This window comes from Salvelinus namaycush, chromosome 34, assembly GCF_016432855.1.
Source record: "Salvelinus namaycush isolate Seneca chromosome 34, SaNama_1.0, whole genome shotgun sequence".
NCBI lineage: Eukaryota > Metazoa > Chordata > Actinopteri > Salmoniformes > Salmonidae > Salvelinus > Salvelinus namaycush.
Window position 1 is genome coordinate 13035694 of NC_052340.1, and position 26251 is coordinate 13061944.

Genomic DNA, 26251 nt, shown 5'->3' on the forward strand with positions numbered 1-26251 from the left:
CGTCCTCTATTGTACACTCACAACTTTCTTCCTTTAAGAGATACTTCGGGATTTTGGCAATGATGCCCTTTATCTACTTCCCCAGAGTCAGATGAACTTGTGGATACCATTTTTATGTCCAGTATGAAGGAAGTTAGAGGTAGTTTCGCGAGCCAATGCTAACTAGCGTTAGTGCAATGACTGGAAGCCTATGGGTATCAGCTAGCAATTCCTTTAAGTTCCTTAATGAGCATAATGTACCATTCAGACAGACCGACAGACAGGAGCAGGTATGTGAATTAGACAGGTCTGAGGTTAGTACCTTAATGTCTGGGGACTTGAGCAGCAGCGTGCGGAGCGGTGTGTAGTAGGCGGATGGCAGCACATTGTCCTCTGTGTAGGTTACGTTGAGCCTCAGAGAGCCCAGGTCGTCTGTCTTGGACTTCCCGTTCCCTTTGGGCTGGAGGAGATACCTGTGGACCAGGGGAAAGAAACCCAACAAAAACCCACCCAGTCAGCTATACAGAGTGATGGCCAACCGACACATTTTTGACAGTGGTGAGTAGGGTTGCACATTTTGGCAAAGTTACCAGAATTTCGCAACCCTAGTGGTGAGAGGCAAATGATACACTCATTTCATATGTATATACTGTATTCTAGTCAATGCCACTCTGACATTGCTTATCCTAATATTTATATATTTCTTAATTCCATTCTTTTACTTTTAGATGTGTGTATTTGTGTGTATTTTTGTGAATTGTTAGATACTAGAGCACTTTTGGAACTAGGAACACAAGCATTTCACTACACCTGGAATAACATCTGCTAAATATTTGTATAGTTGTGGGTCTGTATGTTACAGTGTGCATGTAACGATCATTCCTCCCTTTCTCTCCCTCTCTCTATACACTAGTCTCAAGGCCCTCATGCCAAACGCATAGATCGGTATCTGCATAATCCCTTATCACCTAGATGCGCGCACACACACTGTTTACAGAACACCACCATCGCAGTGTTCAAAGCAGTCTGAGGACACAAAGGAAGGAACCGGTCAAAAAAGTTAACACAGATATAGAGTTGCTAGACCGGGGGACAGGATCTGGCACAGGTTAATCTCCAGGTGCTACACAGAATTGTTTATCATTTTGTTTCAAACAGCTGTTTGAAACCACTGTTTAAAGCTGGTGGACCAAAACCGAAAGCAACTTTAAACCGAAAGCAACTTTCGGTTTTGGTCTACCAGCTTCAAACAGCTGTAAAAGCTATATTTGATGTGTTACAATTTAGATGGTACAATGATTCCCTACACTATTCAGTGCTTGATAAACTGAAATTGAGCTAACAGTATCGAATTTTAGCAACCAGCAAATGACAGAGCGATTTCCACTAGATAAGTCAGAACAGTTTTCGCAGTCTTGACAACAGATGCCGCTCCGGCAGGAGAAATCAATAGGAGAATTTTACAGCCAATCAGTGCTGAGGTGTATTTCTGTCTGTAATAAAGCGCTTTAGTGGGGAAAAACTCGTTCTGATTGGCTGGGCCTGGCTCCCCAGTGGGTGGGCCTATGCCCTCCAAGGCCCTGTAACTAAGTCAAATCTTTGAAATTGTTGCATTTATATTTTTGTTCAGTTGAATAATGAATAAGACTATATGGACGGGGGGGGGGGGGGGGGGGGGGGGGGCTGATCCTAGATCAGCAGTACTCCTACCCAGATTATTTCTGAGTATTGTCCCAGCTCTTTAACAGCCGCCCCACAATGTGCAGATCTGATCTAGCATCCATGGATCTACGCGGAAAGAAACTCAGCACTGTGAGGGATGTGACGTAGGAGCATCGGATTCTGGTGGCTGATAAAACGAGGCGAGTAGCAGTGGAGTACGTAAGAGCCTCTGTGTCACGTCCCCGTATCTGTCCTTGTCATCTGCTAATCAGTCCATTCATGTCAGATAGCTAGCTAGCGCTGCAGTCAGATTACATTCTTCAGGTTGGGATCAGCAGCAGCAACAGGCGTGTGGCTGCGTGCAGTGAGTGCACAACGTGTCCATGTGAGAGAAGTGTGTAAAAGTCACCCAATTTTTCTAGCAGACTATGTGGCTCTGGTACAAAGTAGTGCGGTACATAAGGAATAGGGTGCCATTTAGGATGCAATCAGTGCGTTTGAGTGTGTAGTTAGAAGTGAGAGCTGTGGGCTCCTATGGGCACGCGAATGCTACGTGCACCTTTGCATATTGGTGTGTCAGTATGTGAAATCTCCCAAGTTAGTGTGAGAAACCTGGCGCGGAAGCATCAGGAAGACAAATGTGCGAGGTGAACCTGCGATGTCACCGTTCTTACCAGGCCCTGTGAATGTGGTCATTTCGCAGAATCTTGACAGATACCCGCGTCTCCCCAAGGAAAACATCCTGCGCCAAATTCCCATTGTTCCACAAGTCAACTCTGCAGAGGAGCACAGAGATAGAGAGAGAGAGAGATTCAAATCACACATACTAATTGAATGCGATATTTGCAAATACACCTTAAAAAAAATAATCTACAAATTAGGGACCAATGCCCCTTCCCTTTCCAATCACACCACTTCACCATTGGCTGACTGACACACTCACGGAAAACACAACCACATATATATCTTAACACAAACACAAAATACACTGAAGTGTTGGTCTTTACCTGTGTGAAGTATACAAATTGCAGTACACTTGAAAAATACACATGCAATTAAAATCACCTCAAATCCAAACCTGAAAGTCATGCATGCGTGTTTACCTCTCTGCCCAGCCTAGTCTTACCCCACTGTAAACCCAGTGAGCTGTGTCAGTCCGCTGTAAGTGATGCAAACAGAGACACAACCCCCACAGATCCTTAACCACCATCTTTGCATTACACACTACACCTGTTGTGACAAACACAATTACAATCAAATCTGGTTTAATTCAAAACACACTGAAAACCCTCTCCCAACTACAGATGAGAAGTCGCTCCAGAGAGATGGAGGTATGGTGGTCTGTTTGTCAGTGTGGGGAAAAATCAACCCACAGATGTTCTGTCAAAGGTCAGAAGGAAAATGGAGGAAAAAAGAGAAGTAAAAGAAAGAAGAGAACAGGGGAAAAAAGAGAAGAGCGAACATAGCGGAAAGATGAGGGAAAAAGAAGAGAAAATTGGAGAAAGGAAGAAAGAGAAGAGAGAAAACAAGAGATGAACGAAAAGAAGAGGAAACAAGAAGAAGACGGCACACTCACTTGATCTCCAGCTTTTCAATGTCTTCCTCCTCTACTTGGAAATGAGACTTTTTTGTGTAACTGTTGGGCCTTGTGACCTGGGGACATCAACAAGACTGAATTTACATCAGTCTTCTCCAGCAAATAACAACTCATGAACTGTCAAAAATCAGCCAGACACCTAAGTTGCGGTCATTAAGGCATGCAACGGAAAATGGTTGAAATGTTTTTGGAATGGAAAACTAATGTGAGCATTTCTTATTGGACAAGTCCTGGTAGTCCCGTCCTGTTTTAGTCAGTTATCTTCAATTTGGAAGAAAACTGAGATGACATGAGCTGCCAGATGTAAATTACGTTTACCTCAAAGTAAAAAGTTTCCTCAAACTGAGGGTCACTGGTCTTCTTTTTCACCTTTGTTTTCTTCTGGTCAAACCTAACGAGACAGAAGAGTCAGAAATATACTCAAACCATTCTCATGGGGGTCTATATGAAAGAATAAAAAATAATGCCTAAAATTGAAGTGAGCCTGTAATTATTTTCCACTGCAGAGGACGGTAGTCGAGTCTTACCTGGCAGGCCCAACGAGCGAGACAGTGGCATACGGGTCACAGTTCTGTCCACTGATCAGAGGCAAGCCCTGGCATTCTATTATCCTGGGGGAGACAAAAGCAACGGGAGATTGACATTAGTGTTTCTCATACCAATTTACGGTGTTCTGACTATCTGACCTACCACTCACAATGTGCCACATAGACATTTTTGTATATTCATTAAAAAGGGAAGTGTCAATTTTTTTTAACTTCATATTCATCACCTTCAGCACCACCCCTTAACCAACATGTGAAAATGGCACGTTTCTATGTTTTGTAGTAAAAAAAGATAGAGGAAGATACATTTCCAGGGCCTCGTGTGATTTTAACCAATTATGAGTAGTCATTACCTACTAATGATCTAATAAAATTGGTTGAGGATGTCATTGGAAACACTTATCTTCCTCAATCTTTTTAACTACAAAACATAGAAACTTGCCATTTTCACTTACACTACATGACCAAAAGTATGTGGGCACCTGCTCATTCCAAAATCATGGGCATTAATATGGAGTTGGTCCACCCTTTGGTGCCATAACAGTCTCCACTCTTCTGGGAAGGCTTTCCACTAGATGTTAGAACATTGCTGCAGGGACTTCCATTCAGCCCCACAAGAGCATTAGTGAAGTCGGGCACTGATTTTGGGCGATTAGGCCTGGCTCGCAGTCGCCGTTCCAATTAATCAAAAACGTGTTTGATGGGGTTGAGGTCAGGGCTCTGTGCAGGACAGTCAAGTTCTTCCACACCGATCTCAACAAATCATTTCTGTATGGACCTCGCTTTGTGCATGGGGGCATTGTCATGCTGAAACAGGAAAGGGCCTTCCCCAAACTGTTGCCACAAAGTTGGAAGCACAGAATCATCTAGAATGTCATTGTATGCTGTAGCGTTAAGATTTCCCTTTACTGGAACTATGGGGCCTAGCCCGGATCATGAAAGACAGCCCCAGACCATTATTCTTCCTCCACCAAACTTTACAGTTGGCACTATGCATTTGGGCAGGTAGCGTTCTCCTTGCATTCGCCAAACCAGATGGTGAAGCGTGACTCATCACTCCAGAGAACGTGTTAAAACTGCTCTCGAGTTCAATGGCAGCGAGCTTTACACCACTTCAGCAAATGCTTGGCATTGCACATTAGGCTTGTGTGCGGCTGCTCGGCCATGGAAACCCATTTCATGAAGCTCCCGACGACCAGTTCTTGTGCTGACGTTGCTTCCAGAGGCAGTTTGGAACTCGGTAGTGAGCGTTGCAACCGAGGACAGATTTTTACACGCTTCAGCACTCAGGGGTCCTGTTCTGTGAGCTTGTGTCGCCTACCACTTTGCAGCTGAGCCGCTGTTGCTCCTAGACGTTTCCACTTCACAATAATAGCACTTACAGTTGACCCTGGCAGCTCTAGCAGGGCAGAAATTTGACGAACTGACTTGTTGACAAGGTGGCATCCTATGATGGTGCCACGTTGAAAGTCACTGAGCTCTTCAGTACAGGCCACTCCACTGCCAATGTATGGAGATTGCATGGCTGTGTGCTAGATTTTATACACCTGTCAGCAACGGGTGTTGCTGAAATAGCCAAATCCACTAATTTGAAGGCGAGAGGACAAGTACATTAGAGTGTCTAGTTTGAGAAACAGACGTCTCACAAGTCCCCAACTGGCAGCTTCATTAAATAGTAACCGCAACAGTAAGTCCCTCTGTGTTCCTTTGCCCAGCTTAATCTTTTCTTTTTATTGACCAGTCTGAAATATGGCTTCTTCTTTGCAACTCTGCCATGAAGGCCAGCATCCCAGAGTCACCTCTTCACTGTTGACGTTGAGACTGGTGTTTTGCGAGTCATATTTAATGAAGCTGCCAGTTGGGGACTTGTGAGGCATCTGTTTCTCAAACTAGACACTCTAATGTACTTGTCCTCTCGCCTTCAAATTAGTGGATTTGGCTATTTCAGCAACACCCGTTGCTGACAGGTGTATAAAATCTAGCACACAGCCATGCAATCTCCATACAATGGCAGTGGAGTGGCCTGTACTGAAGAGCTCAGTGACTTTCAACGTGGCACCATCATAGGATGCCACCTTGTCAACAAGTCAGTTCGTCAAATTTCTACGCTGCTAGAGTTCTCTCGCTCAGTTGTGCACCGGTGCCTCCGACTCTTCTTTCTATTCTGGTTAGAGACAGTTTGCGCTGTTCTGTGAAGTAGAAGTAGTACACAGCGTAGTACAAGATCTTCAGTTTCTTGGCAACTTCTCACACGGAACAGCCTTCGTTTCTCAGAACAAGAATAGACTGACGAGTTTAAGATGAAAGTGCATTGTTTCTGGTCATTTTGACCCTCTAATCGATCCCACAAATGCTGATGCTCCAGATACTCAACTAGTCTAAAGTTGTATTGCTTCTTTAAAATCAAAACAACAGTTTTCAGCTGTGCTAACATAATTGCAAAAGGGTTTTCTAATGATCAATTACCCTTTTAAAATTATAAACTTGGATTAGCTAACACAACATGCCATTGGAACACAGGAATGGTGGTTGCTGATAAATGGGCCTCTGTACGCCTATGTAGATATTCCATAAAAATAAAAAAAAATCTGCCATTTCCAGCTACAATAGTCATTTACAACATCTACACTGTATTTCTGATCAATTTGATGTTATTTTAAATGGACAAAAAAAGCGATTTTCTTTCAAAAACAAGGACATTTCTAAATGACCCCAAACCTTTGAATGGTAGTGTAAATATTCCGACCCTTTGCTTTGAAACTAGAAATCAGTGATGTAAAGTACCTAAGTAAAAATACTAAGTACTACTTAAATAGTTGTTTTGGGTCTGTACTTTACCATTTATTTTTGACTACTTTGACTTTACTACATTCCTAAAGACAATAAATGTACTTTTTACCCTCACACCCAAAAGTACTCCTGACATTTTGAATACTTGCAAGGACAGAAATCGTCTAATTCACGCACTTATCAAGAGAACAACCCTGGTCTTCCCAACGGACTCTGATCTGGCAGACTAACTAAACACAAATGCTTTGTTTGTGAAATTTGTCTGAGTGTTGAACTGTGCCCCTGGCTCTCAAAAAAGTGTTGTCTGGTTTGCTTAATATACGATATTTTAATTGATTGATACTTTTACTTTGATACTTAAGTATATTTAAAACCAAATACTTTTAGACTTTTACTCAAGTAGTATTTTACTGGATGACTTTCACCCGAGTCATTTTTTTTAAATTTTTTTTTTATAAAAGGTATGTTTACTTTTACTCAAGTATGAAAATGAGGTACTTTTTCCACCACTGCTCGTAATTGAGCTTAGGCGCATCCTGTTGCCATTGATCATCATTGAGATGTTTCTACAACTTGATTGGAGTCCACCTGTGGTAAATTCAATTGACTGGACATGATTTGGAAAGGCACACACCGGTCTATATAAGATCCCAGTTGACAGTGCAGAGCAAAAACCAAGCCATGAGTTCGAAGGAATTGTCCGTAGAGCTCCGAGACAGGATTGGGTCAAGGCAAAGATCTGGGGAAGGGTACCATAAAATGTCTGCAGTATTGAAGGTCCCCCAAAACACATTCTTAAATGGAATAAGTTTGGAATCACCAAGACTCTTCCTAGAGCTGGCCGACCGGCCAAACTGAGCAATCGGGGGAGAAGGGCCTTGTTCAGAGAGGTGACCAAGAAACCGATGGTCACTGACAGAGCTCTAGAGTTCCTCTGTGGAGATGGGAGAATCTTCCAGAAGGACAACCATCTCTGCAGCACTCCATCAATCAGGCCTTTATGGTAAAGTAGCCAGGCAGAAGCCACGCCACAGTAAAAATAGACATGACAGCCCACTTGGAGTTTGCCAAAAGGCACCTCAAGACTCTCAGACCATGAGAAACAAGGTTACCTGATCTGATGAAACCAAGAACTCTTTGGCCTGAATGCAATTGTCATGTCCGGTGGAAACCTGGCACCATCCCTAGGGTGAAGCATGGTGGTGGCAGCATCATACTGTGGGGATGTTTTTCAGCGGCAGGGACTGGGAGACTAGTCAGGATCGAGGGAAAGATGAACAGAGCAAAGTAGAGAGAGATCCTTGATGAAAACCTGCTCCAGAGCGCTCAGGACCTCAGACTGGGGTGAAGGTTCACCTTCCAACAGGACAACGTCCTTAAGCACACAGCCAAGACAACGCAGGAGTGGCTTCTGGACAAGTCGCTGAATGTCCTTGAGTGGCCCAGCCAGAGCCCAGACTTGAACCCAATCGAACATCTCTGAAGAGACTTGAAAAATAGCTGTGCAGCGATGCTCCCCATCCAACCTGACAGAGCTTGAGAGGATCTGCAGAGAAGAATGGGAGAAACTCCCCAAATACAGGCGTGCCAAGCTTGTAGCGTCATACCCAAGAAGACTCGAGGCTGTTATAGCTGCCAAAGGTGCTTCAACAAAGTCCAGAGTAAAAGGTCTGAATACTTATGTAAACGTGATCAATTTATTTTTTATAAAAATATCTAAAAACGTGTTTCTGCTTTACCATTATGGGGTATTGTGTGTTTTTAAAATATTTTTTTACCTTTATTGATACAGTTTTTTTCTCATTGAGATCACATCTCTTTTCCAAGAGAGACCTGGTCCTGGACCTGTGTAGATTGATGAGGGGGTAAATTAATTCATTTTAGAATAAGGCTGTAACGTAGCAAAATGTGGAAAAGGTCAAGGGGTCTGAATGCACTGTATATAGTGTATGTTGATGTTCTGGTGGTGCTGGAGATGTTTAGTTGTCAAGTTATCCCTATTGTTTTTTTTACAGTAAGGCTAGTACACTTTTACAACAAGTATCCAACTGACAAAACAAATCTCGATTGAGGGTAGCAGCACATCCTGACTGGGCAGGTCATATTTCCAGAATATGGGCTAGGTAAACACTAGACAGGATGCAATGCAAATTAGTAGCACAGGACGCAACCAAAAGTGTGAATGAATGAACAAATGAATAACAAATTAGCCAACTGTCAGAGAAGAGACAGGCAGAAAGGCAGGAAGTGTAGGCATGGTTTGTCTAGGGCATAGGGTGTCATGACGATATTCCCTAACCACTCACTCAGCCATGGGACTAATGAACAGCCATCTATGATGCTGTAAGAATGACATCGCCATAGCCCAGTCAGTGCGTGTAGCAGTGACACAGACAACAACAGCGCACAAAGTGATGCAAGTGTGTGTGCCTTTGTGTGTCCTCCTTAGGGTTGCAAAGGGAGGGTATATTACTGTAAACTTTCTAAGTTTACCAGTAAACTACCAGAATTGTGTTAACTTTCAAGCTTGGGGGGGAGATTTTATAAATGACCTTTAGTGGCGTTTTTGGGTACTTCAGATTATTGTCTAATTATCTCTGGCCCTGTGTGGCCTTGTCACATGTCTAATTATCTCTGGCCCTGTGTTGCCTTATCACATGTAAAACAATTAAATAATAAACAACAAAAATTGAATGACAAACCTGTAAAACATTCATCCTAAATAAACCATAAACTTTAATAGCATTGGTGTTTAATATATAAAATATATTTTTTATACACTTATTTCACTATGTCAATATGTATTTGTTTAGTAAATGTTTTGCCATCAAACTGGTGGCAGTTGTGAAAAAAGCTGGAAGAGTTGCAGAGTCCATTGAAAATAATGCCAGTTGATTAGATGCGTTTCAGAAATTAGGCAATATTCTCTTGAACCATGTGGTCTATCCACTAGAAACTCATGGACACACACGGAGTGTAAAAACGTTAAGAACACCTTCCTAATATTGAGTTGCGTGCACCCCCCCCCAATTCTTCAGTGAATGGACTCTACAAGGTGGTGAAAAGCATTCCACAGGGATGCTTCCCACAGTTGTGTGAAGTTGGCTGGATGTCCTTTGGGTGGTGGACCATTCTTGATACACACAGGAAACTGTTGAGCTTGAAAAACCCAGCAGCGTTGCAGTTCTTGACACAAACCCGTGCGCTCTGGCACCAAATACCCCGTTCAAAGCATAGGAGGTTGTTGTCTCATCTTAATTGAGAAGGACAGGCTCGTGGTAATGGCTGGAGTGGAATGGTATCAAATACATCAAACACAATGGATTCCATGTGTTTGATGCCATTCCATTCTCACCGTACCAATGCTGCTGGGAAAAATTAGAATGGCGCCGAAGGAAATGGCTGCCATTTTACGATCCTGTAACCAATTGTGCATGTTTCTTTGCAACTTATTTTTTAGATAATGTTTCTGCCACTGTGTCTTATGACCGAAAAGAGCTTCTAGATATCAGGACAGCGATTATTCACCCCGTACTGGAGGAACACTTTTTCTTCAACGAGTCAGACGGGAAGGACTTACTTCAGATGCACGACAAGGTCCTCATCCAAGTCATTCACAGGAGAAAGAGGTATCGAGGATGAAGGTCCGGGTGCCTTGTAAGGATCCGTCGCCGAGAGGGTAATCTACCTCTACCATCGGTCCTATTAGCCAACGCACAATCAATCGATAATAAAATAGACGAACTACGATCACGTAAATCCTACCAACGGTACACTAAAAACTGTAATATCTTATGTTTCACCGAGTCGTGGCTGAATGACGACATGAATAACATACAGCTGGCGGGTTTTAAGCTTTTTCGTCAGGATAGAACAGCAGCCTCTGGTAAGACAAGGGGTCGCAGTCTATGTATATTTGTAAACAACAGCTTGTGCACGAAATCTAAGGAAGCCTTGAGGTTTTGCTCGCCTGAGGTAGAGTATCTCATGATAAGCTGTAGACGACACGATCTACCTAGAGTTTATCTGTATTTTTCGTAGCTATCTATATACCACCACAAACCGATGCTGGCACTAAGACCGCAATCAATGAGCTGTACACGGCCATAAGAAAAAAGGAAAACACCCATCCAGAGGCAGCACTCCTAGTGGCTGGGGACTTGAATGCAGGGAAACTCATCTGTTTTACCTAATTTCTACCGGCATGTTAAAATGTGCAACCAGAGGGGGGAGGGGAGAGGGGGAAAAAAGAGAGAAAAAAAACAACAACTTTAGACCACATTTACTCCACACAGAGACATGTACAAATCTCTCCTCGCCCTCCATTTGGCAAATCTGACCATAATTCTATCCTCCTGATTCCTGCTTACAAGCAAAAACTAAAGCAGGAAGCACCAGTGATTCGGTCAATAAGAAAGTGGTCAGATGAAGCAGATGCTAAGCTACAGGACTGTTTTGCTAGCACAGACTGGAATATGTTCCCGGGATTCTTCCAATGGCATTGAGGAGTACACCAGATCGGTCACTGACTTCATCAATAAGTGCAACGATGACAACGTCGTCCCCACAGTGATCGTACGTACATACTAGAGGTCGACAGATTAATCGGAATGACCGATTAATTAGAGCCGATTTCAAGTTTTCATTATTCGAGGCTAAATTGATTTTATTGATGTATTATATTAAGTTAAAATAAGTGTTCATTCAGTATTGTTGTAATTGTCATTATTACCAAAAATAAAAAAGTGTTTAAAATCTGCCGATTAATCGGTATCGGCTTTTTTGGGTCCTCCAATAATCGGTATCGGCGTTGAAAAATCATAAATCGGTCGACCTCTAGTACATACCCCACCAGAAGCCATGGATTACAGCCAACATCTGCACTGAGCTAAAGGGTAGAGCTTCCACTTTCAAGGAGCGGGACTTTAACCCGGAAGGTTACAAGAATACCCACTATGCCCTCCGACGAACAATAAAACAGGCAAAGCGCCCATACAGGACTAAGATTGAATCCTTCTACACCGGCTCAGACGGTCTTCGGAAGCTTGCAAACTATTACAGACTACAAAAGGAAAGCACAGCCGCGAGCTTCCCAGTGACACAAGCTAAATTACTTCTATGCTCGCTTCGAGGCAAGTAACACTGAAGCATGCATGAGAGCATCAGCTGTTCCGGACAACTGTGTAATCACGCTCTCCGAAGCCGATGTGAGTAAGACCTTTAAACAGGTCAACATTCACAAGGCCGCAGGGCCACAGGGATTACTAGGACGTGTACTCCGAGCATGCGCTGACCAACTGGCAAATGGCTTCACTGACATTTTCAACCTTTCCCTTACGGAGTCTGTAATTCCAACATGTTTCAAGCAGACCACCATAGTCCCTGTACCCAAGAACATTATGGTAACCTGCCTAAATGACTACCGACCCGTAGCACTCACATCTGTAGCCATGAAATGCTTTGAAAGGCTGGTCATGGCTCACATCAACACTATTATCACAGAAACCCTAGACCCACTCCAATTTGCAACAGAGCCACAGATGATGCAATCCCTATTGCACTCCACACTGCCCTTTCCCACATGGACAAAAGGAACACCTATGTGAGAATGCTATTCATTGACTACAGCTCAGTGGTCAACACCATAGTGCCCTCAATGCTCATCACTAAGCTAAGGACCCTGGGACAAAACACCTCCCTCTGCAACTGGATCGGTAACAATACATCCGCCACGCTGATTCTCAACACGGGGGACCCTCGGTGGTGCGTGCTCAGTCCCCTCCTGTACTCCCTGTTCACTTATGACTGCATGGCCAGGCAAGACTCCAACACCATCAAGTTTGCCAATGACAACAGTGGTAGGCCTGATCACAGACAACGATGAGACAGCCTATAGGGAGGAGGTCAGAGACCTGGCCGAGAGACCTCTCCCTCAACGTGATCAAGATAAAGGAGATCATTGTGGACTACAGGAGACGGAGGACCGAGCACGCCCCCATTCTCATCGACGGGGCTGTAGTGGAGCAGGTTGAGAGCTTAAAGTTCCTTGGTGTCCACATCACCAACAAACTAACATGGTCCAAACAAACGAAGACAGTCGTGAAGAGGGCATGACAAAGACTATTCCCCTCAGGTGACTGAAAAGATTTGGCATAGGTCCCCAGACCCTCAAATAGTTCTACTGCTGCATCATCACCGCCTGGTATGGCAACTGCTCAGCATCCGACCGTAAGGCGCTACAGAGGGTAGTGCGTACGGCCCAGTACGTCACTGGGGCCAAGCCTCCTGCCATCCAGGACCTCTATACCAGGCGGTGTCAGAGGAAGGCCCTAAAAATTCTTAAAGACTCCAGCCACCCAAGTCATTGTATGTTCTCTCTGCTACCGCACGGCAAGCGGTACCGGAGCGCCAAGTTCTAAACAGCAACTACCCCCAAGCCATAAGACTCCTGAACAGCTAATCAAATTGGCTACCCAAACCACTCTTTTTCGCTGCTGCTACTCTCTGTTTATTATCTATGCATAGTCACTTTAACTCTACCTACATGTACATATTACCCCAATTACCTTGACTGGATCATGATAGCCCCCGCACATTGACTCTGTACCAGTACCCCCCGTATATAGCCTTGCTATTGTTATTTTACTGCTGCTGTTTAATTAAATGTTACTATTATTTTCTATTTTTTACTTAACCAACAATGTTTTAAGAAATAGAAAAAAAAGCGTTAAGGGCTTGTAAGTAAGTATTTCACTATAAGGTCTACCTGTTGTATTCGGCGCATGTGACAAATACAATTTTATTTGATCATTATGAGCCGTCCTCCCATTCAACCTCCACTGATTCAAAGGCACTGTAATGGTTAGTCTTGCCCATTCACCCTCTGAATGGCACACATACACAATCCATGTCTCAATTGTCTCAAGGCTTAAACATCCTTCTTTAACCTGTCTCCTCCCCTTCATCTACACTGATTGAAGTAGATTTAACAAGTGACATCAATAAGGGATCATAGCTTTCACCTGGATTCACCTGATCAGTCTGTCATGGAAAGAGCAGGTATTCTGAATGTTTTGTACACTCAGTGTATATTAACAGTGAATACTTAAAAATAAAACGTTTTTCAAGTATAAATTGCCCAAGCCACCATAGATTAACAGAAAATATATGGCAATTACCAAAGATACTGGTAACTTTGGTAAATGAGCGTTAACTTTGCCACCCTAATCCTCCCACAGTGACAGGGCAGGGTAGAGGGCCATTAACAGTGAAGAGGTATCGATGACACACCGTGGTTTTGAGACACCAGCGGCCACAGAGGTGGGAGCAGTGCTAGAGCAGTTTCCTGTCGAGATGCCATCACGTCCTCCTCATTAACCTGCTCGCCGCGGTTTGAATGAGTACCGACGAGCAACAACATCATCCACTGACTAACACACACACACACACACACACACGAGATGACGATCTCTTGGAAATGCACAAACATACACGCAATGCCAAAGGTAGTGCTCAGGGACAGCACTACAGTAGGATGCACCGTCAAACACCAACAGAGGAGACACAGGTTGTTTGTGAGAGCTGTGTGTGTATGTGTGGACTGGAGGGTGTTGAAAATGAACACAGCAGAGGTGAATTCCAGAGTAGGAGAAAACAGCTGCGGTAAGGGAGCGGAAGAGAGGGTAAACCATGGTTGGGTCTCTGGGCTCTGGCTCCTTAGAGCCTGTTGGTGCCTGACTGGGAGGCTTTATGGCGTTGGGTGATCTAGCCCAGACAAAGCCAGAAACAAAAGGCTATATTGACAGCAAATAAGACTGCATAGAGAAAGTCCACATATGTTAATGTACTTGTGTTAAAGTCTTCCAATGCTTCTTGAGGTAGTAGGTGCCCCTAATCCGATTATATTACCCCCCCATCCTAACCTTACCCACTAGGGAGAAGAAAACAATCTGACCCTGGATCAGTATACTCACCGGACCAGTAGCTGCTGGCACATGGAGCCGTTCTCTATGATCAGTTCATTCAGACGCATCTCCAGGTGGACCTTTCCCTAGGAGGAGACGTCACGATATCAGAGCATACTGAAAGTCAACAGGATTTCGTCAGTGTTTCTCTTATCAACATTGGTGATAAATGCCAGATCCTATGCAAATGAATACTGTATAAAAAAGAAAAGGGAAAAAAAGTTGAGTAGGTGTATCTCATTCCTTCATTCACTCTCAGAGGGAGAGGTACAGGTAGAGCACAGTATTTTGCAAGTCAAAGTTACCAAATGAGTAAAATTCATCTATTATATGAATCTATTCAGAAGATTCTAAATAAGCCATGGCTGCTGTAACAAGGGGCACTACAAAAGAGAGGCCTGGTTCAAAGGAGTCCTCTCTGAACATATGTTTATAATTGACTTTTAGAGGTTAGGTTACATTCATAGTGCAGCCTACTCTATGAATGAGTTAAACGTTCATTCTAAAGTGGTGGATATGAGTAAGGTCTTTGGCTGACTCCTAACCTCCCCAGTCTTTCTCTATGGTGGCTTCAGGTTAGTAGTGGTTGTGTGTGCATCAGGGTGTGTGATAAGCCACAGCTTGCTGTCATGTGAACCAACGCTCAAAGTCTTTATCAGGTCGGATGTGGTGAAGGCTGCTGCCTCGCCTTCGGAAGTGTCAGAGAGAGGCAGAGAGAACAAAAACAAACAAAAAAATACCAGCGAGCACTCACTCTCCCCTCCGCAGTACATTACGAGTTGAGCTCAGATTGTGATTGTTGTCGCTTACGTGGTCGCTAATGGAAGATAAGCCTTGGCCAACATGGTGAGAATTACCCTGGCATGCCTGCTGGGCTGAGCTAATGTCACCAGGGTCATGTTTATCAGACACCAAATGAAGAAACTGTAACAGGGAAGAACTACCTGGACTAAGAACTACCTGGACAAAGGGTTTTTTGACACATGTCCTAATGAAAGCAACCGAAATCACTGCCACGCACCTTCAAAACATGTCTTGGCCTGTATTGTACTGTACTATCAGGTCCACGTACAAGTAGCCACTTGGCTCAGATCTAGGAACAGATTACCCTCTCCAAGCCCTAAACTTAAGCATTAGGCCGGGAAACCCATAAACGGGCGACTTCTAAAAGGGCAACTTCAACATACTCCAATCTGTACCAACAACCGCACAGGAGATACCACCTCTAACCCACTCCTGCTCTTCTCACCGATTGCCAACTGCACTCACAATTGCTGCATCAATTTCAACCCCTTTCTCAGAGAGAGAGAACACAAGCGCACACACACTGCAGTCCATCACTGATGTAACAAGACTTAGAACACCTACTTCAGAGTGAGTCACCGTAGCAAACACTCCTCATGATAGCCTAGACTAGGGCCACTCCGCTACAATTGTTTTCACATATGACAACTTTGTACAACGTGACAGCGGCAGGAGGTAACAACCTTGGGATTCTGCAGAGAGAGAGAAAAAGACCAGTTAGAGAGAGAGAAGTAGAGAGAGAGGTAAAGAGAAAAGTAAAAGGGGTAGAGAGCGAATGAGAGAGCGAAAGAATGAGAGACAGGGGAAAGAGAGTGTGGGAGGATACACTTCCTTAGACACTGTAAAAGGAGCCCTTTGAACAGCGGGTTTGCAACAGTAAATAAAAAAATAAAAATGCTGTGCGTTGTGAAATACCTAGAGAAGACGATCACCGTGTTTACAGTGAGAAGAGCGAGACTGGAACCAGAAACATTAGGTTCTACCCAAGTCCATCTCCCCCACACATCTCTCTGAATGGGGAGCTTGTAAGCAGCATAGTTCATTTCAAATCAAATATGGCTGCTCTTTTCGTAGACGACTTAGCCTAGCTAATATTGTCCTCGCCTGGTGTTGCCCAACTGACACTACGCCCACAGACACACACAGCCAACTCGGCTCAGTGTCCTTCTGTTCTTCCTGGACTCAAGCTGTGTCTCTAGTTGGGGAGGCAGTCCTGGTCATCTCCAGAGTGAGTTACTGTAGAAAACCACTCCTCAGAATAGCCCAGACTAGGGCACCCGCTAGACATGAAATGCTACAACTGGAGTGAAATAGGGTTACATGGAACTGTCCTACAGTGATTGGGTAACATGTCTGCTGGCTTAGGTCAGTTCAGGATGCTGTGGCAGTAGGACACAGGGTTATTTCAGCCCATTCTCCGACAGATTTCAGTGTCCTAAAATCTTCTCGTCACCCAAGAACAAAAAACACTCACCACCAGGTTAATGACACCATTATGTAACCGAGAGGCATCTGACCGTAGCTTTTCAGCCAGGGCAGACGCTTAAAGAGAGCCTCATATCAACTCAATTTGAGTGTAAGACCAGCAAATGGATACACCTCGGAGAGCGGAAGTAAGAAGACCAGCAAATGGATACACCTCGGAGAACGGAAGTAAGAAGACCAGCAAATGGATACACCTCGGAGAGCGGAAGTAAGCAGACCAGCAAATGGATACATCTTGGAGAGCAAAGTCCTATTTTTTTTTTTTTTCAGTCTTTCCGTATCCCCCCCTCTCACTTTGAGCCAGAAGTCCTGACATCAGAAAAACATTTTCTCAATTTTCTAAAAAGTGCATCCTCTCCTCATCACTGATCTGAAAGAACTGACTAGGTGAAAGCCAACCAATGAGCTTCCACCATATTGCTATCACCAGTCAAGTATTTTCTAATCAGTGCAGATGAAGGGAAGGAGATGATGTGAGAACTGATTTTTAAAATCAATTGAGCTAGAGCCTCAGTGAATCAGCCCGGTTACCAAGCCTCTCGGCCCAGTTACCAAGCCTCTCAGCATAGAGAGAATACAACAACAGGATGTGAGGAGGTGGTGTCTGCTGCAGAGACAGTTGGACCAAGCCAAATGTCTGACTGGTGACTAACTACAATCAATAGCATTGGACAGCCTTACGGTGGCTGAATGACCGCATACAAGAACTAGCACAATGACTAGAAGGTGAACTTTTCTCCCCAGACCAACTGGGTACACATAAAGATGTCTGAACACTGTCTGACTGACACCCACCTGGACTTCAGAGTTAGGGTCCACGGGCTGCAGGCCAAACCAGTGCTCCTTCCCACTGAATTTACACAGTTCCTCCTTCCGGATGGACACTTTCCCTGAAAACACACATGGACAGAGAGAAGTCAACATACTTGGAAATCATCCAGCTGAAAGCATAGGGTAGCTGTGTGTGTGTGTGTATATATATATATATATATAGAGTGTGTGTCAGTTCCTACTCACCGACAGGCAGGTCCCTTTGAAAAACACCCTTGGCGAATACGTAGAAGGACAAACACTGAAATGGTCGTGGGATCTCAAAGTAGAAGTCCTCACCATAGAAAGGGCTGAAAAACAACCATACAGGAAGTCGTTTTAGTGAAGCGCAAAACGCCATCTTTAGGCTACGTTCAGAGAACAGGCTGACCTCTGTGGAAAGGGAACATTTACTGAAAACTTTGTTGGCTTTTGATTGGGAAAGGTTTATGACTGATTAGCCTGATCCTAGAGCTGTTTTTGCAGTCTTGCCAAACAACTCGTGACAGGGAGCTGGCAAGACAAACAGATCTGGGACCAGGCTACTATTTGAAGGGACAGAAGACAACACACCGATGACAACACAAACCAAGGACTTATGCATAGACCGCCCTCCATCAGCAATCATTAAACCACAGGTGCTAAATATAGCCTAGCGCTGTGATGACCAGGCCTCCTAGGACTGACTGACCAGCATACAAGTGGCTTGGAAGAGCAGGCCGAGAGGGAGAGGGTGCAAAGCAGCTGTACCATGGCCAGCTCTGACCGGGGTCATTTGTGGTCAGTACAAGGCATGGGCCGACAGGAGATTTTTTTTTGAAAGGGAGCTGTTGCAACCTAACCTTAGATTTTATTTTTTTAGATTGGGTTAAGTGTCTCGCTATCAGTCCTGAGCCCAATCTCAACTGCTTAAATCTATTCTCTCCTCCCCATCAATTTCACAGATGGGAAAAGAGTTGCTAGGTGAAAACAATATGGTGGAAGTGCATCACTAGGCTGGCTTCACCTGGTCACTTCTTTCAGATACGTACAGTGAAGGAGGCGAGGACAGATGTTTTAAGACAATTGAGCAAGAGCCCTTCTGAGCCTAACAGACAGTTACATCCTTTCCACTTATATTCTCCAAGAAAATACAATTATGGTAATGTACCATAACTGCATAGTTACTAGCCTGTTACATAGTTATTATGCTACATTGTTACCTTGGTATGAGGCCTATTTTATGTAAAGAGAAGCCAGAATGGCTGTTAGCTACATCATTATGCAGCCTTCTCAAAACAGTAGAAGCTAAGCAGGTTTAAGCATGGCTAGCAGGTGTATGACAGACTAGTATGAAAACAGGACAACTGACAGACATTTGTTCCATTATCTTAATAAAGTCAAACAGTGCTAATAACATTATGATCTGTTCATAAAAGCAGTGTTCAAGTAAGGCTACCCTCTATGCAGTATTGCATGGTTGGTGAAATGTTTTGCCTGTCATTTCCTCAGTGAGGGTTTGGCAACACTTCCAGGCTGCAGACACCCACGCATCCTCTAGTTTGTGCACATAATCACATGGAATTACACACTTGTAGCCTCCACACACATACACAGTACCTCCTCTTTCGATCTCCCGTTCCCTCCCTCTCAGACAGAACACGGGTGTAAGCATTAGTCCAAACAGTTGAGTTTTTCAAAGAAAACGAGTTTCTATTGGACAAATTCAGGTAGGTAGGTCCCTCGCCATTTCGCTTACATTTAAGAAACGTTTCGCAACAGAATCGGCATAATGAATAAACCCTAAATTCAACAGAACACATCCTATCCTTAAAGAAAAATTACACTCAAAATATTTTGGTATTTGCTTCATTAGTCCACTTTTGATACAGTTCCAAATGTTTTGCTTTTCAGCAATCAACATATAGAACTTCCAAAATGCAGAAAGTGGCATAGTATCGTCGTACAGTGCCTCTTTCTGTATTTTGAAAAGTTTTATATAGTTTTGGAGTGGTTTTCCTTTAACCTCCCCATAAATATAGAGTAATGTGGTACCAGTATAGCCACTCCACTACAATTGTTTTCACATGACAACTTTGTGCAACATGACAGTGGCAGGAGGAAACATCCTTGGGATTCTGCAGAGAGAGAGAGAGAAAGAGAGATTCTACAAGTCTTAAAGCCATATGAAAGGCCATGCATCGAGAGAGAGATAGAGAGAGCGTGGGAGGATACACTTCCTTAGACACTGTAAAAGGAGCCCTTTGAACGGCGGGTTTGCAACGGTAGAGGGGGAAAAAAACGCTGTCCGTTGTGAAATACCTAGAGAAGACGAGCACCGTGTGTTTACAGTGAGATGAGCAAGACTGGAACCAGAAACATTAGGTTCTACCCAAGTCCATCTCCCCCACACATCTCTCTGAATGGGGAGCTAGTAAGCAGCATAGTTCATTTCAAATCAAATATGGCTGCTCTTTTCGTAGACGACTTAGCCTAGCTAATATTGTCCTCGCTTGGTGTTGCCCAACTGACACTACGCCCACAGACACACACAGCCAACTCGGCTCAGTGTCCTTCTGTTCTTCCTGGACTCAAGCTGTGTCTCTAGTTGGGGAGGCAGTCCTGGTCATCTTCAGGTTACAAAACACTTTAGCCTATATGTTTAAAGTTTCCAATGGTGTTACATGACACCACATCGATTGTGAAGAACATTTCAACATGAGGAGAGATGGTAAGGAAAGGATACTGTTATTGCCCTGCCTGATGACATCTGACACAAAATGATCAATGCAAAAAGATCTGGGCCCTGCAGGAAGAGGATGTTACACATCAAATGATATCACCTCATGCCAGCAACCATGACAGTAATGCAACATAGGCTAACATGACAAGAGCAACATCTTCACTGCCCTGTTCTTGCAGGGTGTGCTGTGAGGTACTTTTGAACAGTGTTCGGAAAGTATTCAGACCCTTTGACTTTTTCCACATTTTGTTACATTACAGCCTTATTCTAAAATTGATTAAATTAATTGTTTTCCTCATCAATCTACACACAATACCCCATAATGACAAAACAAAAACAGTTTTTTAGAACTCTTTGCAAATGTATTAACATGTAAAAAACAGAAATACCTTATTTACATAAGTATTCAGACCCTTTGCTACGAGACTCGAAATTGAGCTCGGTGTATCCTGTTTTAATTGATCATCATTGAGATGTTTCTACAACTTGATTGGAGTCCATCTGTAGTAAATTCAATTGATTGGACATGATTTGGAAAGGCACACACCAGTCTACATAAGATCCCAGTTGACAGTGCATGTCAGAGCAAAAACCAAGCCATGAGGTCGAAGGAATTGTCCGTAGAGCTCCGAGAAAGGATTGTGTCGAGGCACAGATCTGGGAAAGAGTACCAAAACATTTCTGGAGCATTGAAGGTCCAAGAACAAAGTGACCTCCATCATTCTTAAATGGAAGAAGTTTGGGAACACCAAGACTCTTCCTTGAGCTGGCTGCCTGTCCAAACAGAGCAATCGAGGGAGAAGGGCCTTGGTCAGGGAGTAGACCAAAAACCCGATGGTCACTCTGACAGAGCTCCAGAGTTCCTCTGTGGAGATGGGAGAACCTTCCAGAACAACAACCATCTCTGCAGCACTCTACCAATCAAGCCTTTATGGTAGTGGCCAAGCGGAAGCCCCTCCTCAGTAAAAGGCACATGACAGCCCACTTGGAGTCTGCCAAAAAGCCCCTAAAGGACTCTCAGACCATGACAAACAAGATTCTCTGGTCTGATGAAACCAAGATTTAACTCTTTGGCCTGAACGCCAAGCGTCACGTCTGTAGGAAACCTAGCCATCATACTGTGGGGATGTTTTTCAGCGGCAGGGACTGGGAGACTAGTCAGGATCAAAGGAAAGATGAATGGAGCAAAGTACAGAGAGATCCTTGATGAAAACCTGCTCCAGAGTGCTCAGGACCTTAGACTGGGGCGAAGGTTCACCTTCCAACAGGACAACGTCCCTAAGCACACAGCCAAGACAACACAGGAGTGGTTTCGGGACAAGTCTCTGAATGTCCTTGAGTGTCCTAGCCAGAGCCCGGACTTGAACCCGATCGAACATCTCTGAAGAGACTTGAAAATAGCAATGCAAGACTTGAGGCTGTAAACGCTGCCAAAGGTTCTTCAACAAAGTACTGAGTAAAGGGTCTGAATACTTATGCACATTTTAGAATAAGGCTGTAACATAACAAAATTTGTAAAAATTCATAGGTTTTGAATACTTAACGAATGCACTGTATGAAGGTAGCCTACATGTGCCCTTTAAAGAGATCACTAGATGGCCATGCTACAAATAATCAAATTGGCTAGATTATTGGTACTAATAAGCAAGTACATGAATAGTTTATTCTTTATTTAGGCGTAGGTCCTAAGGTTAAGGGTTAAAAATCAGATTTTATGAGAGAAAGTCATACTTCAGAGTTCTGACCCTTTATAACATGGCCAGATAGTTACTACCTTCAGTCTGAGGATGATGATGGAGGGAGATTGTGGCTCAGTTGGTAGAGCATTGCCATAGCTACGCCAGGGTTGTGGGTTTGATCCCTGGGCAACCCATACGTAAAATGTATGCACACGGCTGTGTCGCTTTGGATAAAAGAATCTGCTAAATGGCATCGGCTATATAATACTACTATACGGTTGTTACCTGAGACTCTTGTCAAACACCTTGGTCCGGAACACCTCCTCCTGGTCCAGGCTGATGGTGCAGAAGGTGCAGAGGTCCCGCTGTCGGTTGGGCCCCGAACACGGACCCAGGTTCTTGCCTTCACCTGCAGGATATGGAGGAGAGGGTCAGAGAGGCAGGTGGGGCTAACGTGGAGACTTATGACACCTTGGCAATTATGTCTATTTCTATAGACCTGCTGTTACTATGGTTGATAATACTAAATGTGAACATTTAAAATCAGCGCTGTTCAATTCCGGTCCTGGAAGGCCTAAAAACTTCTGGTTTCTGTTTTTCTACCTGGTAGTTCATGGCACTCACCTGGTGTCCCAGGTCTGAAATAGTCCTTTATTAGGAGAGGATGAAAACCAGAAGTGTTTTTTATGTCTCTCCAGGACTGACATTGAACAGCCCTGATTTAAATAATAAAAAACACCCTAATGTTTCAACTGAAGTGTGTTCAGTTAGGCCTTCTTTGAAGATTTGTTTTTTGATTTCGACAACTTCATGATGTGGCATGTAGAGGCCTAGTAATTTAATTTATGTATTCAGCTAGGATACTGAGGATAGTCCACTCAGGGAGTCCTGAGTTACATAAAATGATTGTGTCAGTGACAATAAGCCTGGTTAGTGGCAAGGTGCGGGGCGCACAGGGCGGATGTGGCCTAAATTGAGAGTTGAGCATCACGTAAGATGTGGTCAAAGACACAGCACATCAACTTCCTCCCAGCATGCTCCTGGCTCTGACAGTGGAGTGCTGATTCACAAATGTGAAACACCTCGGAAATCTCCAGCCAGGTAAACTGCTTGCACCTGGATCAACAGCACAGCAGCAAATGCCCTCTAAAATGGATATACTACAGCACCAGAAGGACTGCACACTACCTGTAATAGAGCTCTGTGTCTCCATCTGCTCTATAGAGCACTACCAGGTTCATGTTTGCATGAATTTACAATAAACACTGTACTTTCATTCAACTCCAAAAAGACTATGACATACAGTAATAAATAGTTTCACACATTAAATGACTAAATCAAAACAATATTAGCATGTCTCTCACAACTTTCACTGAGTCCAATGTGTGAAGCTGTGAACCACAAGATTATTCAGTGTGAAGTGGTTGACAGCAGTCTAAATTGGTCCGAGAGGTCGGGAGGGATATGTAAGGGTGAGCAAACTTTAAATGGGGAAAAGCCAGAGTCAGGGATCAGGCTCTTTAACAGGCTATTAATATGTCTAATCCCAGAAAAGGGCTGTGAAAATCTACAGCAGAGCTCTGAGCTACCACTAAGCCCCGGTGAGCCCGACATGCAGGGGAGTTCAAGCCCTCGCTAACCTCCTCAACGCCATCCTCACAAAAAAAAAACACTGGTCGCCGTGGAAATGGAGGCAAGAGGTCAAAGAGCAAACGCCACGCTACTACAAACTTCTCTGTTTGTACTGAATAGACTACAACTTCCATTGACACTTTTTCGTTTAAGACATAAACAGAAACCCCAAGAGGAAGAAGAAAGGTTTCGTAAAATGGCAAACAGTTTCTTACCAAGGGTAGTTCCTCAATTTGTTATGTTTTTTTAAATCTTGCTTCCTGGGTGCTCATCAATGCATGGTAGTGAAACTTTCATTTGTTTTGCAGCCGTTGTGTGTGCCCACGCGAGTGCATAATGCGTTCATTTATTTTGCTTATATGCACACCTATGATGACTTTGTGTTGGTGTGCATGTCAACATGTGTGCTTGTTTGTACATGCATGATAGCATCTGCAGAAGTGAGCATCAGAGCCAGAGAGAGGGGGAGGGGGAGTAGTGGTACTGGTACAGTAGTCTATAACCAAGGGCTTCTCATGATACAGGTAGTACGATTAGTCCTTTTTAAATTGTCCAAGTGAAAACACTGATCAAATGAGGAGTCACATCTACCAGACCATTGAGATAACCTCAGATATGTTTGCAAAATTCATACTTTACTAGACTTCCTGAAATCAAGACAGGTTTATGTATGCAATGCTTAGTGTGCAGTTCTCATTTTGAAGTAGATGGACAGTGTGAATGGTCTTGTTCTCTCTCACAGCTACCCTCACAAAGCTGACAGTATTGTTTGTGTGCCAGTAACATTCCATCAAAAGATCCTGTTGCGGTACTGTGCTCATTCAAAACTAACAAACTGCCTGCATATAAAAGCCAGGTGCTGTTTAGGAACTCAAGCAAATTCTTTTCAAATGGTCTTTGACAAAGTTACTTAAATATCTGCCTATAGGCTAGCTGTTAATCACAGACGCAAGTCATGAAATGACATCCTTTACAGAGGATAATGATGGATGACCATTTGGAATTGTGTTTAGGACCTCAAGAAGTCTCTTAATTGCAACAAAAATGCATGCATCCGACATTCATGTGAAAGAAGCCATTTCAGTAATCCGTCTGTCTTTATGATTATGACTTTTTGCACAGAACTCAAAGAAATTACTAAGGAACTTTTATTAATTCCATTGAAATTAATGTTATTTTCCTGTTAAAAGAATGATGGACAAGGATATTTGTGACCAAATATATCCTGAAAGTGTAAAAGTTCCACTCGAAGTAATTAAAAAAACATTCTGGGTAAATTAATGTTTTTTTCTTATAAATATGAAACCAACACAAACCAGCAATTAGCTAACCCTGCTGGAGAATAGTATGGTTTAAAATTCAAAAATTATTTATCAAGTGATGACTAATCTGGAATAGTGTAATTTCGAAACTAGTTAGCTATTTCAACACAATTAATTTCAGCAGCTAACCAACACACGGAGACAACTTCCTGCCACGAGCGTTTCGCAAAATGTGAACAGAGACGCAAGGTAACTAACGTTAACTAGCTAGCTATGAATTACACATTCTGATTCGATAGCTATCTAGGTAAGATACAAAACATAGAAACAAATGATCTGTAAAGGGAGTGGCACAATTTCACTGAAAGCACTTTACGTTTGCTAGTAATATAGACAGCTAGCTTAGCTACGTAGCTAACCAGTTCATGTGTTTTGATGCGTGTATTTGGAGAGCTAGCCACTGACTGTACTAGCTAGCCCGTCTTTGCCTATGCTTTTGTCAGGAGCTGGCCTAGCTCTATTAAAGGTGACGTCGGATGAGGAACTGATTAAAATAAATAGCTACATTGCGACAGCGTTTTCTGCAAATATAAAACACGTTTGATAGCGGCCCGGGCAACATTCATTCACAACATTGTCTCATATCTTCATGAAGTGCCTGTGTTGATTGTACCGCGCCCCTTTTTTCCCCACGTCGTTCACTTTGTTAGCCCCCCTCAACTGAAGAATGCTGATACAATAAAGACATTGTTCGCACTTACATATCTTTCCCCGCAGGCTTTGTAAAATCCGAATTCTCGTGTCGTCTTCTTCCGCCATGGTCCGACTTGACTGTGTATATGTCGCTACAGTAGTACATTCAACGCTTAGCTATCATATCCGTTTATGAATGCAAGCGAAGGGCCAACCTACTGCAGCGTCACTACGAGCGCTATTGGCCGTATGCTGACATTAGACTAGCTGGAGAGACTTGTGTGAATATTCTTCACTGCACGGGCTCTCACAGTTGGTAAAACAAACGGAAGCTCTGTGCAGGATTTACAAAAAATATATAAAAGATGAGAGGATGCTCCTCTTTCTCTCCTGTCTCTGATGCTAATATTTTGGTACCTGACCTTCAGACAGACAGACAGCTTGCACAGACAATTTTAATTTCTATGCTTACACTAGGAGCATTTCTTGTTATTTTGTTATTTGAACGTTTAAAATGTTCAGGCCTGCTGCTGATATAGTTTTGTATAGTCAGATTGTTTTTTCTCTCTCAGTAATACAGGGAACTGGCTATGTTCACTTCTCTCATCTCTTTCTTATTTCAAGGTA

General features: G+C 43.5%; 1 protein-coding gene across 1 annotated transcript in view; it reads right to left on the bottom strand.

The window, feature by feature from the left end:
• Positions 1-25765, bottom strand: part of LOC120028709 (ras GTPase-activating protein 2-like) — a 41884-nt gene extending 16119 nt beyond the window's left edge. Inside the window, exons 1-10 of the mRNA XM_038973936.1 lie at positions 25693-25765; positions 22323-22446; positions 17844-17947; positions 17622-17716; positions 14547-14623; positions 3766-3849; positions 3557-3629; positions 3218-3294; positions 2316-2417; positions 302-452 (exon numbers count right to left, since the gene is read on the bottom strand). Of these exons, the coding sequence (XP_038829864.1) occupies positions 302-452; positions 2316-2417; positions 3218-3294; positions 3557-3629; positions 3766-3849; positions 14547-14623; positions 17622-17716; positions 17844-17947; positions 22323-22446; positions 25693-25750 (945 nt within the window). The 5' untranslated portion in view covers positions 25751-25765. The remainder of the gene's footprint in view (positions 1-301; positions 453-2315; positions 2418-3217; positions 3295-3556; positions 3630-3765; positions 3850-14546; positions 14624-17621; positions 17717-17843; positions 17948-22322; positions 22447-25692) is intronic.
• Between the last annotated feature and the right edge of the window lie 486 nt (positions 25766-26251).